At 44.8% G+C, this 15,319-nt stretch overlaps 1 protein-coding gene across 1 annotated transcript in view; it reads left to right on the top strand.

The window, feature by feature from the left end:
* The window catches only part of KLHL14 (kelch like family member 14), an 81,729-nt gene extending 76,162 nt beyond the window's left edge, over nucleotides 1–5,567 (top strand). Inside the window, exon 8 of the mRNA XM_068134260.2 lies at nucleotides 2,778–5,567. Within this exon, the coding sequence (XP_067990361.1) occupies nucleotides 2,778–2,918 (141 nt within the window). The 3' untranslated portion in view covers nucleotides 2,919–5,567. The remainder of the gene's footprint in view (nucleotides 1–2,777) is intronic.
* Nucleotides 5,568–15,319: the final 9,752 nt, after the last annotated feature.

Genomic DNA, 15,319 nt, shown 5'->3' on the forward strand with positions numbered 1-15,319 from the left:
AACATTTGTAAATTAGCTCAGGTGTAACCAATCACTTTCAAAATCACACACCAAGTTAATTGGCCTCCACCTGTGTTAAATTGTAGTGATTTTGATTATTTCTGAATAAAATCAGCTGTTCCTGAAGGTTTCCTCTGCTGGGTCATGCATTTCATAGTAAAGATTCAACCATGAGCACCAAGGAGCTTTCAAAAGACCTCCAGGATAAAGTTGTGGAAAGGCACAGATTAGTGGATGGGTATAAAAAATATTTCCAAGGCCTTGAATATCCCTTGGGGCACAGTCAAGACAAACATGAAGAAGTCGAAGGCGTATGGTACCACCAATACCTTCCTAGATCAGGCCGTCCGTCCAAACTGAATGACCAAGCAACAAGGAGACTGATCAGAGAGGCCACCAAGGGACAAATGGCAACTTTGATAGAGCTACAAGCCTTAATGGCAAAGAGTAGTCACTGTGTGCATGTGACAACAATATCCCAAGCACTCCACAAATCTGGCCTGTATGGTACGGTGGCAAGAAGGAAGACATTACTCAAAAAATCCCACCTTGAGTGCCGTTTGAGGTATACAGAAAACCACTCCAGAGATTCTGAAGCCATGTGGTAAAACGTTTTGTGGTCTGACAAAACAAAGATGGAACTTTTTGGCCTAAATGCAAAACATTATGTTTGGCGCAAACCCAATACAGTACATCACCCAAAGAACACCATCCCTACTATGAAGCATGGTGGTGGCAGCACCATCCCTACTGTGAAGACTGCACGATAACATGATGTTATGGGGATGTTCCTCATCAGCAGGAACAGGGGCACTTGTCAGGATAGAAGGGAAATGGATGGAGCAAAATACAGAATAATCCTCGAGGAAAACTTGCTGCCCTCTGAAAGAAAGTTGAAATTGGGACGGAAGTTCACCTTTCAGCATGACAACGACCCGAAGCACACAGCCAAAGCTACAATGGAGTGGTTGAGGAACAAAAAGATAATTGTCCTTGAGTGGCCCAGTCAGAGCCCCGACCTAAATCCAATCGAAAATCTGTGGAATGACTTGAAGTTGGCTGTCAATCAACTATCCCCACACAACTAGACTGAGCTTGAACAGTCTTGTACAGAAGAATGGGCAAATATTGCACAATCAAGGTGTGCAGCGTTGGTAGAGACCTATTCCACCAAGTTCAGGGGGTGAACACCTATCCAACCAAGACATCCTAGTTTTGTATTTTTTATTAATTTTCTGAAATTTGTAGAATTTGTTTTTCACTTGGAAGTTGTGGGTTACGATGTGTAAATACAGGTGGAAAAGTCTGATTTAATTCCAGGCTATAAGGCAACAAAAGGTGAACATTTTGAAAGGGGGTGTAGACTTTCTTTTGTCACTGTATATGGTGGATTACGAGTGAATATGAGGGTTAGTGTCAGTCTGTCAGTCTCTATAAATGAAAATTTTAATCTGGTCATCTTCTTCATCATGATCATAAACTCCCCTTAGGAGATTCATAATTCATTGAGCCTTACGGGCCGGGGCATGGGGTCCGAACAAGGCAACTTGTTGATTGACCAATACGGATAATTTGGACTTTGACCTATTCTGATCCTTCAGTCATACTTCTTTGCAAAATATATCATGATATATTTAACGCCGACAAATAAGTACAAACAGACTCAATAGCTGTCGAAAGTCCCCATGAAAGGGCTGTGCCATCCCTGATACACAATGCCCCTTGCAGACTGCACCAGGTGGCACTAGTATTTGAATGCAATTCCATAAGGTATCGTAGACACATTGTAAAATAATAATAACTAGAACGGGCACTCGGTAGAGCGCATACCTTCGCCGCAGCTACTGTTCTGTACTTGGCATGGGAGTGTAGGGAACAGAACAGTGAACAGTTTGGTGCTGATTTCATGCAAATCGGATAAGAATTGACCGAGTTATGACAAATAAAAATACGATTTTGACCTTTTCGTGACCTTGACCTTGACCTTTGACCCGATTGCTCCCAAAATCTAATCAAATGTGTCCCGTATAATAACCAATCATCCCACCAAATTTCATGCAATTCGGTTGAATACTTTTTGAGTTATGCGAATAACATACACACACACACACAGACATACAAATAAATACACAGCGATCAAAACATAACCTTCCGCTTTTGCGAAGGTAATGATAATAATAATAATAATAATCGGGTCCTCACATTGTTGCTGTCATGAAAATGAAGAGCAATGGCAAAACACAAAGAACAGATCGAGCTCAATCCTTTGTACCTCAAACGGTTTGTGTCCGGGGGCACAACCAATCAGCTTTGATTGGATGGGGAAATGGGAAATGGGAAATGGGAAGAGGTCAGTGCAGCCATGATTGCGAATTCCTGTTTTGGAGACCTTTAGTGACGAATGGCAATGGATAGAGAAGACTAGGAAAAATTATTTTCTTCCCCTCAAGTCCTGTGCTAAGCATTCCAAGCAAATTTGTAGTCTCTGTACAAAGAAGCTTTGGAGGTTGGAAGGAAAGCTTAGAAGAAATTATTGTCTTCATGTTGATGGAGTTTCATTTTTAAAAAAAGATGGCATCCTCCGCTTTCATTTACTTTGAAGCATGTCGAATGAGACTAGTTATGGTTTTTAACCAATTGACAGCATGTAGAGGGGAAGAGGACCTTTTGACTTTGGCCTCCATCTGATGAGCTCCATCATAATGAAATGGCAGGACTTGAATGACCTCTTCTTGTGGACCTCCGTGACCCTTGTGTTTTCTGAAATTTTTATGCAGGGGGCGTACAAGTCCAGCACCCTGTGCTATAACCCCGAAACAGACTCGTGGATGGAGCTGGAGGGAGAGATGGTGGAACCGTTGGCCGGACCGTCTTCCGTCACGGCCATGTTACCGACTCACGTGCTCTTCCGAGCCTGATCGTACCGCTTTGAGAAGACGTTTCTAACCGCCAGCCCCGGAAGCAAGTCAAACTGTCCAAGACAGACCCACCGTCACCTTCTGCATATGCAGTGCCGATCACGGTCGCGTGAGGACATGTCGTGCAACAATTCACAACGACCGATCGAGCACTTTCTACACCTACTTCACATCGTAGCAAGCAAGTTTTGAAATCCTCATCTCGCTACTTTTCCATTTCAATTTGCACGTTGGGAAAAATGTTGCTGACCAGGTCAGAGTTGAATATAAAGAGCTGTGTTGCGATCGGCACGTGCAGTGAACAGACAGAGTGCTTCTGCGTTCCATTGGAATACTGGGAAAATGTTGGAACTGTCACGATGATAGAAAGTGGTGGCTTAGGCCTTGGCTTCGACTCACCAAGACACCCGCCCAGTAAAGCTCGTTTGAATTAGGAGCACATGTATCTCGTTTCGCTGCTCCATGCCCCTGAACCTTTGTGCTGACGAGACTTTACCCAAGAGTTCCACCCTTAAATCAGGTTGGTGGAGGTTGTTGCATTAGGTCCATTATAACTTTGCTTGCCCACGAACATTTTTGCCTCTGAGCTCAAGGGTCTGAACTCTGATGTAATGTTCAGCCACATGAGCAGCTATTAGTGAATTAGTCCTGGCAATATGCTTCTCCGTGTGGTCGTGGTGTTACTATATGGCAGTGATTACCCTCATCCTAAAAAGTCTTTCAAGTTCTGGGATGGGTCACAGACCTTTGGAATATTCTCATGCATTTGTTCTCGAAGGAAAAGGCACAAATTGTGCTTCGTCTGTACTTATAAGGCAATTAGTGTTTGCACATCTCCTGATTTCACCTTTCCATCGCATTTCTCCGTGGGTCATCAAATGTGGGCGTTTTTGAAGAATCCAGAATTTCAGCCAAACTAGGAGGCAAAGATGCTTCTGTCTGCAAATTGTGCTGTGATTGGTCGATTTGAGGCCATATACAGATTATGTTTGGACAAAAGTTCTGAAATCACACACTGCCGCTGGCAGGTTGGATGATCTGGCATCAATTTGTTTGGGTTTCCAGTGCGTGCTGCTGATTGAGCACATAAACGTGTAATACTGTAGTCGATGGTGACTATCATCCGTCAATCTGTGACGGAAAATGTGGAAGACCATGAAGAAAAAAACTTTGAGGAAGACTAGGCATGTTCCTGCGATTCTTTCATTGCAATCGGCCTGTGCATTCACAAGACATCTGCTGCACGACCCAATTATCCCCCAATTCGAGATTGGGGCTTTGAGCAGTTGAATGACCATCTTGTGCAGTCCAGCCCAGTCTGGTGTTGGCTCAATGGTTAAGATGGCTGACTTGAGATCTTAGGGTCTTGAGTTTGGGACCCTGTCGTGCCGTTGAAACAACACTAGCTGGTTTGACTCAGCCTTTCATCCTTCCGAGGTTGGCAAAATGAGTACCAGCTGACTGGTAATTGGGGCATTGTATCAGTGGCACAACCGCGCTTCCACAAAAATTGAGCAACCAGCAGCCATAGACTGCATACGAAACAACAACAGTTCAGACCCCCAAATGACAAACATTTGTTCCGGACACCCTGAAATGTCGACATGACCCCTTTGTATCATGCAATTTTCAGACCAAGGACTTTGTACGGCCTCCAAGGCCTAGTTGCAGGAGGAGTCAGTCAAAAGACTTCTGTTTTAATGCCACAGACAGCTAGAGGGGAAAAATGGAGCAAAAATGCATTATTGATTGTTCAGGAGTTGATGCAGAAAAATGAACATTTGATCTTGTTGAGAATATCTCAATGGAAGATCTTTTTCGACCGACACCCACATAGATGAAGACGTCATGACCTAAGCATGCATGGCATGTTATCCTAAATAATACCCACGTGTATACAAAAGAATGTTCGGTGTATTGAAGCGATGACGTTGTGATGTAAACGTGATGACATTCGAAGGAAAGCCTGAAGCGGATTTGGGCCCGATCCCGTGGAGAGGCCTTTGAGGCCATGGAACCATAATGGGGCCACGTCCGCCAAATGCACACTCCGAACCAGCTTGTGGGGTCTCCGCACGACTTGCAATTAGAAACCCATCAATAATAATCCATACATAACAAAGAGTCGAGGAGTTGTTCGATAATGGAGGAGAGACACGTCCGGAACGCGGGCCGGTTGCCTGTAGGCATGCATGGGGTTTCGAGAGCAACAGGATGTTTTCCGCCATTTTGTCACCCATGTGTTGCTGCACAGTGAGCTACAGCTGGGACAACATGTTGGCAAGGTCTAGGGCTTAACGGGCACTTGTGTGTGCCGTCCCTCGGATTGACGTTAAACTGGCATCCCATCTGCCAGCATCCGTTGGTGGACGTTAAAGATCCCATGGTGTCCTTCAGGAAGAGCAGGGCAGATTACAAATTCCTGCCCTGAGGAGCCGAACGTCAGGCCTGGCCAGCCGGTTCGTGAAAGCATCTGGCCAAGCTTCCCCTGACCGACCCAGCAAGAAAACGTGGGTTAATAGTAGCAGTTTAAGAAGAAGAACATTCCCTCATATTTGTACAATCATCATCAGTATCCTCTTCCCTCCTTGTGAACAATCATGACCATGTCAACATTCAGCAACGAAATAAATGTTTCCCGTTCTCTTTTCCCGGTTGTCCAGACAGGTTTCTCATAATTTTAGTTCAATTCCCGCTCCTAAATGTTCCTGTAATTCATGTAAAACTACAATGATGTCTTCTAATGTCCTGGTCCTCCATATGGTTCATGTAAAAAGTCTTCCATGAGTCTTAAATCAATATAAACAAAGCACAAATCACTTTTTCCGAGGAATAACAGGTTGGGGGCTTATGAAGCCCCCCTCCACCACTAACAGCCCCCAACAAAAGGCTCTGACAGTGCAAGGCTGTGATGGACCCATCATGGAAGACGAGGAAAAGGTGCGTGTGAAGAGATTGGACATCAGCCTTCCTGCCAGGCACGTCTTCTCCTGCCCTGCTGGACAAGAAATTCGAAAACTTTCCATTCAAGGGAAAAGCAACATTTTCCGAGCCTCGTGCGGGTGTGTGAGAGTTAGACAGAGCACACCAATTGTAATAGAAATCACACGAAACGTGAATTCACCATATTAGATTTCACAAAATGACATCTTACGTTGGTTGTTTGGAGCAAAGTTCGTGTATGGCAAGGCTTCCCACCAAAAACACATACCAACACACACACACACATCTCGTTTTTTCATTTCTGTTCCTCACAATTCTATCCCTCTCTTTCACACACACACACACACACACACACACACACACACACACACACACACACACACACACACACACACACACACACACACACACACACACTTAATTAATTGTACAGTATCGGTTGTTCCTAAACTTAAATAATTTAAAGGATTGTTGTAAATGATGTTAATTTTACAACATCCCATATTCAACTTTATTTAAATTGTAAACCTCAAACATAGTTTCTCCACCTAAAGCAAGAACGTTAACCCGTAAGCAATTGATTTGTTTCCCGACTGCACCGATCATCAGCTGGGCACCGTTCTTCCTCGAGGTTTCAATCCTTTCAGCCCAGGACCTCTCCAAACGGCGGATCCACAACCTCGATCATGGATCCACATCAATAGATGGTACATCAGGTGTGAAAATGATGGTACATCAGGTGTACACACACACACACACACACACACACACACACACACACACACACACACACACACACACACACACACACACACACACACACACACACACACACACACACACACACACCATATTACTGCACTGGTGAGGTACCCGTGGGTGGGAGGCCAAAAGCAAACAGACGATGTGGAAACGGTGAATGCTAAACCCTGAACCAATAAATTCCACATTCCTGTGCCATCTTTCATCGAACGTCAGGCATTGATAGCTGGTTTGTGAATGACCTAGACAAAAAATGTACCCAGTCTGAAGGGTTCTTCACCCAGTCAATGGCGAATCTGCAAATGGTGAACGATCGTAACGATCACATTTGGAGAACAACGAATCCATAACGATCGCATTTCAAAATCTTTTTATTGCGAAATTTATGAAACCTCCTACCTGCCTTACGACATCCTCTGGGCCCCAAAACTTTCCATAGGTTTGGTGAGCTAGCCCCAAAACTGAAAACACACGCATATTCACCATGTGCACAACAAAAATGAATATAACAGGAGATTTCTTTTTTTTTTGTATACTGAATCGAGGCTCGTGAAAGAGCTAACATTTATTTCACAAACAAATCAACCAGACAAACAAAATATATAAAAAGAGGGAGCGGAAGACAAGATTGGGAGAGAAGGGGAAGCACACAAACACAACATTTGAGAGCAGGGAGAAGTGTGGGTGGGAGAGGGCTTGGGGGGAGGAGGCGTGGGAAGGGGGGGGGGCGGTGGGAGAAGTATAAAACACAAGGAGACCAAGGACTTCCAGGGCAGAAGTTGGTATTTCAAAAAAAAAGTGTAGGATTTTGAGTGAAATTAGCGGGGGTAGAAAAGATCAAGGTTTTGGATGGGGGAAGATAAGAGATGGTGGTGAACAGCTGTTTTAAAGACCTGGAGGGTGCAGTGGGATTGAAGAGAGTGAGGGAGTTTGTTCCAGAGGTGGGAGAAAAGAGGAATTAAGGAGTGAAGGTGAGCAGAGAGTCTTGATTTTGGCAGTTTAACCATAAGAGGGTTGCAGGCAGATCTTGTGCGACCTGTAGGAATATTTGGGGGACAGAGCCCAGAGAGAGCTGGGGGGCAAGGCCAGAGAGGAGTCGGTAGAAGACGGAAAGACCACCAACCTGCCTGCGGTGAGTGAGTGAGTGAAAGGCCCTTGGAGTTAGCTTCATCGCGGGAGATTCCAATGATTCTGAAAGCTTTGGTTTCAACAGCGTGAAAACGAGCTAGGTGTGAGGCAGGAGCACCAGACCAGAGGGGAGAGCAGTATTCCATAGAGCTGCGAATGAAAGCCTTGTAAGTGGTGAGGAGCTCAGGTGTACCAAGGAAGGACTTCGCACGACGGAGGATGCCCAGTCGGCGACTGGCTTTGGAGGCCAGATTTGAAATGTGGTTTTCCCAGGAAAGATCATGGCTGATAGTGAGACCCAAAAGCTTGAGTGACAGAACTTCTTGGAGAGGATTATTCAGAAAGTGGATGGGAGGGTTGTCCAGTCGGTCTTTTCGGAGAGACATCGTAAGAGTGTGAGATTTGTCAGGATTGAAAGACATGTTCCACTTGTTTGCCCAACAACATTGAACATGAACAACAATACATGAACATGAACATTGATTGTATGAACAACAATAATTTTTAACCTCCTCATGCACTGTCTGGACCCAACAGATCTTAAATGAGCTAACATTCAGCATTGTACGTGTTGTAGTTACGGTATTTATCACGATCAGACACAATCAGGCAACTTGCATATATATATAATTAGGAGAAATTCCACAATACGAGCAGGATGCCTCATTTGCATTAAATAAATAATCGGAAGAAATTAAATAAGCTGTGGACGTAGCTTCAAGACGGTCGATCTTTAATTTTCAGACAAGCTTTCGACCAACAAGTCTTCTTCTTAGTCTACAAAAACAGCAGGCATGCATATAAGATGTTGATATGATGTTTATATATGAATAAAATACATACAAAAAGCAGAGTATCGTTAATGCTCACTCACCCTCCTCGAGTTCAACGAAAGACGTGTATACATATATGATGGAAGACGAGTATGATGTACGAGATATGACGAGTACGAATATGATGGATATATATATATATATGGATATATATATATGGATATATATATATATATATATATATATATATATATATATATATATATACATATATATATACATATATATATATATATATATATATATATATATATATATATATATATATATATATATATATATACATACATATATACTGTATATATACATATATATATATATATATATATATATACATATATATATATACATATATATATATATATATATATATATACATATATATATATGCATATATATATATATATATATATACATATATATATATATATATATATATATATATATATACATATATATATATATACATATATATATATATATATATACATATATATATATATATATATACATATATATATATATATATATATATATATATATATATATACATACATATATACTGTATATATACATATATATATATATATATATATATATATATATATATATATATATATACATATATATATATACATATATATATATATATATATATATATATATATATATATATATATATATACATATATATATATATATATATATACATACATATATACTGTATATATACATATATATATATATATATATATATATATATATATATATATATATATATATATATACATATATATATATACATATATATATATATATATATATATATATATATATATATATATACATATATATATATATATATATATATATATATATATATATATATATATATATATACATATATATATATACATACATATATATATATATATATATATATATATATATATATATATATACATACATATATATATATATATATATATATATATATATACATACATATATATACATACATATATATATATATATATATATATACACATACATATATATACATACATATATATATATATATATATTGTTGCGAATATGGAATTTGGCCTCCATATCCGCTTGTAAATATTCCCCTATTTCCCCAATACTCCCCAACTATCCCCAATCCCCCATTCCCTAGTCCCATTGTCTGTAAACAACAATCAGTAGAGCCGACCGTCCCCTTTTTCCCCCATTAAATGTCGTGCCCAGGTCCACCGCATCACACGTAGACAACTTTCGGACATCTTGCTAGTTATTCTTAGTCTATGTCAGTTAAGGACTCGTTTCCATTAATTCTGACTCTTCGTTGCACCAGAATGTGATTATATGGCACCAGTAGTGAGTTTAGGACCTTTCCCATACCTCCTCCCGTCTTCTTCCCCAAACAACAACAACAACAACTACAACTACAATTACAACAACAACGACGCTGCGCGGGGGAGTGTGCGTCATCACGCCGGCTCGGTTAGCCGCCATTGACAATGCGCTCCGGACCATGCGCTCCACGGGGTTACCACGAAGGGGCTCCTTGTCAGTCCCTCGTCAAGGGCGGAGCCGGTAACCCCCCCCCCGCACGCACCCAATGAGAAGCGACGTGCCGATTCCATCTGGGGCGGAGCTAACGAGCCGAGGGCGTGTCACTCCCCGCCGGATATACGAAGCGACTCACCGGATGTGAGGTGAGATGCGCCCCCAGCTTGAGACGACAAGACGCCACCTCGAGCGCTGTGAAACCTCCCGCATCTCTGGACCGGACCGGGTCGATTCTGCCCTGAGCCCAGGTGCACCTGGAGCCATCGCTACCTGCCTTTCCTAGCCATCAATCCCCGTGTGAGTCAGCCTTTTGTCCCGTTTATCTGTCGTCTGTTGGGGTTAATATAAGATTGTGTCTAAGTGCCTATCTTCCTTTGCTGTCCCTCTTGTAGTTGTAATCTAACCTTCCGAACGAATATAATCTCCTCCGGAGGTCTTGAGAACCGTATCCCTGGTGTGTCATTTTAATCCCAGCCGTGTGTCTTTTCCTTCATTGACCTAGCGTAGCGCGATTAGTCAACGTTCGGGTATAATCGGGTAACTTGTGCAGACGTGGTCATACCAAACCGCTCGGTAAATAACATCTAAGCCACGTCTGTAACAATTGGTGTCAGGAGTGGGATTCGAACCTGGGACTAAATCTATTTAGCCCAAATTTTGGAACACCAATTGTACTATTAGAGTAACAATTGGTGTCGAGGAGTGGAATTCGGACCCGGGACTAAATTTATTAGGCCCAAATTTGTAACAATTAGAATCTATTCGGAGCGCGTTTCCCGCGCGAAATTATAACGGCGAAATTTGATTTTGTTATACGAAAATAAAAACCCGAATTTTGAAAGTCGCGCTATGGCGGATCAAGACAGCTGGGGTCCGGTAGGGGAGAGTGAGGCAGGGTCGGTCCAGGACCAAATTGAGGGACATGAGGGACAGGAGGAGAGCGAAGCAGCGAGGGTAGCAAACGCACAAAATGGCGCCTCGCTGGTCACCGCGCCCGCGACCGTGGCAGCGCCACCGGTGGATTTGAACTTGTTTTTAATACAAATGAAGGCCCTTATGGCCCAGAATAGTGAGCAAATGAGGGCTCAGAGTGAGCAATTGGGGGTAATGGGAAACGAAATGGGGGTAATGAGGGACGAAGCGAGGGGTACCAGTGAGGGATTAGACAATAATTTTAGGGGATTAGACAATAATTTTAGGGGATTAGACAATAATTTTAAGGGATTAGACGAGAAATTTGGGAAATTAGACAATAGATTAGGGGAAATACAGGAGGGGTTAATGGGGGTAGAAAACAGAATGGCCGCTCAAGAGAATCAAATGGAAGGGATGCAAAAGGGGTTAGAGGGGGTAGAAAATAGAATGGCTGCCCAGGAGAATCAGATAGAGGGAGTGAAAAATGGGTTAGAGGGGTTAGAAAACAGTATGGAAGGCAAATTGAGGGACATGAGGGACCAAGCGGAAAGGGAAGTTAACCAAATGGGGCAGCAGATAGAGGGGGTCAGAATGGGGGTAGAAACCAAACTGGATGCTCAAAGGGAGGAAATGGAGCAGATGAGGGTGGCATCTGGGCAGGAGATGCAAGTGATGGGGGAGGAGATCAGAAGAGGAGTGAGTGAGGAGGTCGGAGGAGTGCGCGAGGAGGTGAGGCACTGTAAGGAGCACATGGAGAAGGAGGTGAGAAAGGGGACTGTAAAGTTACAAGGGGGCATAGAGGACCTGACGCAGGAGGTGGAGCAGCTGACGGTGGGACAAACGGAGTTAGTGGAGCAGGTTCAAAGGAACACTGCGGTATTAGGAGGTTTAAAAGCGACACAAAACGACATAAAAAACGACTTGATAGCGACAAAGAGGGAATGTCAGATGGTACGTGAGGGACTGACAACGAGGTTGGACGAGGTGATAGAGGTAATGGAGACGAAGGACCGGCAGGTGAGGACGCACCTGGAAACGGTCAAGGTAGCCTTAGAGGATGAGCTTGAGGAGACGTACCGGGGAATAAAAGAGGTGAAGCACAAATTAGAAGAAGTGGAAGAAGGGATGAGCGAAATTAAGAAGCGACGGAGAGGGGATAAGAAAGAGATAAAAGAGGAGATAAAAGAATTGGTCCAAAGTCTGTGTTTGGATCGTGATGATGTGCTCATTAACCGGATGAGGGATTCGCAGGTGATGGAGGAGAAGCGAAGAGGAAGAGGACCCGGTGTAAGTGGTGACCAATATGGTCGTGCGTATGATGCGCCAGGTGATTTAATGAGCTTGGGGGTCGAGATGGACCCGGGTGTTCGTGAGAGGCCACTGGTGAAGTGTGCGACAGGTCTGGTGTGCGAAAAAGGAGGTGTGCGAGGAAGTCCGACTCTGGGGTGTGTGAGGAAAAAGTGCGTGCCAAGGAGTGAGGGTGCTGGCGAGAGTGAGTCGGTCGTAGCGCGTGTGCGAGGGGGCACATGGAAGCGCGGTGTGGTGAGTGTTACAGAGGGTGTGACGGGAGAGTGTGCGCGAGAAAGGTGTGTGACGGACAGGTGCATGGGGAAAGAGTGCGCTGTCAAAGGCAAGGAAGAATGCACACCTGTGGTGAGTGTTACAGAGGGTGTGACGGGAGAGTGTGCGCGAGAAAGGTGTGTGACGGACAGGTGCATGGGGAAAGAGTGCGCTGTCAAAGGCAAGGAAGAATGCACACCTGTGGTGAGTGTTACAGAGGGTGTAACGGGAGAGTGTGCGCGGGAAAGGTGTGTGACGGACAGGTGCACGAGGAAAGAGTGCGCTGTCAAGAGTAAGGGTGAGTGCGCTGTCAGGAATGGAGGTGAAAGTAGTGAGAGTGACATGGAGCGTGAGTTAGTTGTGACAGGTGAGCGAGGATGTACACCTGGGATGGAAGGATGCACACCTGGAATGGTAGAGCGTGAGTGGGAATGCACGCTGGAGTTGGTGGTGAGGCACGTGGTTGGGTGTGCGAATGAGGGCACACCTGTGATTGTCACAGAGGAGGTGACCGAGGAGGGGGCGCGAAGAGGTGTGTTAGTGAGGTGTGCGACCAACGAGTGTGTGCCAAAGTGTTCGGTGGTCAGGTGTGTGACCAAGGCTGTGAGTGGAATGAGTGTACCGAGGTGTGTAAGGAAAGGTACGAGGAGAATGGGAACGGCTGGATGTGTGAGCAAGGAACGGGCTGCGGGGTGTAAGCGTCCAGGTGAAGCATCGACGTTAGACGGGGTAGAGTGTAGAACGACTTATAGCCGAATCGGGCCCTCGGTGCGTGCTGGGCCTCGCGTGGGACGGCCGCGTCCGTGCTCCACTAGGCGGAGCTGGCAGCCCGATAAAAAGGGTCGTCATGGCGACCACTTTTTGGTGAGACGTGCCGGCAGGTCTAGATCGGGGCATTGGATGGCTCCAAGCCGAGGTGGTGCGTGGGATCTCGGCACGGGTAAGCCCCCGTCCCTGCACCGAGTGCCGGACGCATCCTGCCGCCGGCACAAAACAACCAGCATCCATTGCTTGGCTTTACGAAGCCGGGCTTTGGACAGGGATTGGCGCACCGAGAGGCATTAGTGAGTAGACTGGGTGATGAGGTTAGTGTTTTGGACCCAAAATTAGAGAAAAACAAAATTTGATGATTGGCAAGGGATTGGCAGTAGTGATTGGCAGATGATGGGTAGTGATTGGCAAATTTTTGATTTGTTGAAATTTGATGTGCAAAATTGGTAGTGAGAGACCCCCGATGTGGTGGGATGGCATCCCTGCCACCCTTCCCATGTGTGGGGGCAAAGGAGCACTAGATTATGGGGTGTATGGCAGTGAAAACTAGCCCGGGTGGGTTAGGTTATATTGTAGGGATCTAGAAGAGATTGACATTAGGTGACGTTAAGGTTAGTTAGTGACTGATACCTGTAGTGGGGACGCAGGTAGATTAGTATGGATGATAATGACGTGGGAGCGCAATAGTTTAAAGGGACGACTGGGAAGCGCAAGTTTCAGAGGGGAGTAGTTAGCTGAGATGATGCCGTGTGGTTGAGAATTGAACAGGTGTGATTGCACAGGTGTGCAACTGGACAGGTGTGATTGCACAGGTGTGCAACTGGACAGGTGTGTGGAGCAGTGTGTGAGTAGTGAGTTGTGGATCAGCGCGAATGCGCTTGGGGAGAGAAGGGTGCAGGTGGCACCAGGTGTGAGAGCACAGGTGTGCAGGTACAGGTGTGTGGAGAGAGTTGGAGTAAGTGGTACGGAGTGGTGTGCATGGTGCGAAGGTGTGGATGGGGGAAGAGTGGACCCTTTTCACGAGTACCCGGGGCGGGTAGTGTAAGTGTTAGGTAGAGGGTACAGGTAAATTGTGGTTGGATATTGGCATCTGTGGTGCGGTTGCAGAATGGTGTTGTGAATGGGTGCATTAGTGTTGTGGAAATGGCTGGGCGTGTAGCCTGTTAGTGTGTGTAGTTGGTTGGGCACTCCACCACTGTGAGGATGTCGGCCAGGTGAGGCCGCAGGTGGGCTCTGGGAGCCGGTAGAGTTGTGGATGGGGCCCGAGGATGGACCCGGGTAGCCCAGTGCCAGAGAGGGCACCGAGTGGGGAGAGCGCCAGAGGGCCTTCCCCAGGTAGTTAGGTTAGGGTAAGGAGCAGGTAAGCTCGGAGGCAACTGCAGTGGTGGAGGTGTGCAGGTGGGTAGACCCACTGGGAGAGGTACACGCCACAGCCCAGAAATTGTGCGAGGGCACCGGGAGATGAATCGGGGGAGTGAGACCCCAAATTGAAAAGCACCACAGTTTGGCCAATGGGAATTGGTTTTTAGAACCCATAGTGTAAGAGGGCCAATGGTTTGGCCGGAGAAAGACCCCGGGTAGTGTAAAGTTGTTAAAGTCATTTAGGAAATAGTTAGGATTGATGAACCTGTCGCACCATACGCAGCCACTTACCTGTGGTGATGATGATGACTCCACACCTGTGTTTTCTTTGTTCTGTGTGCAGGAAATGAGAATTGCTGTGAGGATTTGTGAGACGCATCACGACGTGGATGAGACATTGGGGTGATTCCATCTCTCCCTCCCTAGGAGGGACTGATGATGAATTGGTAATGGCAAATTTTGATGTTGAGTTGGAGATGGCAAATTTTGAGGAAAGTTGGAAATAGCAAATTTGATTGGTTAGGAGGGAGAGAAGACGAATTTGGTTTATGG

The sequence above is a fragment of the Myxine glutinosa genome, chromosome 13 (genome assembly GCF_964187855.1).
Source record: "Myxine glutinosa chromosome 13, kmMyxGlut1.1, whole genome shotgun sequence".
Classification (NCBI taxonomy): domain Eukaryota; kingdom Metazoa; phylum Chordata; class Myxini; order Myxiniformes; family Myxinidae; genus Myxine; species Myxine glutinosa.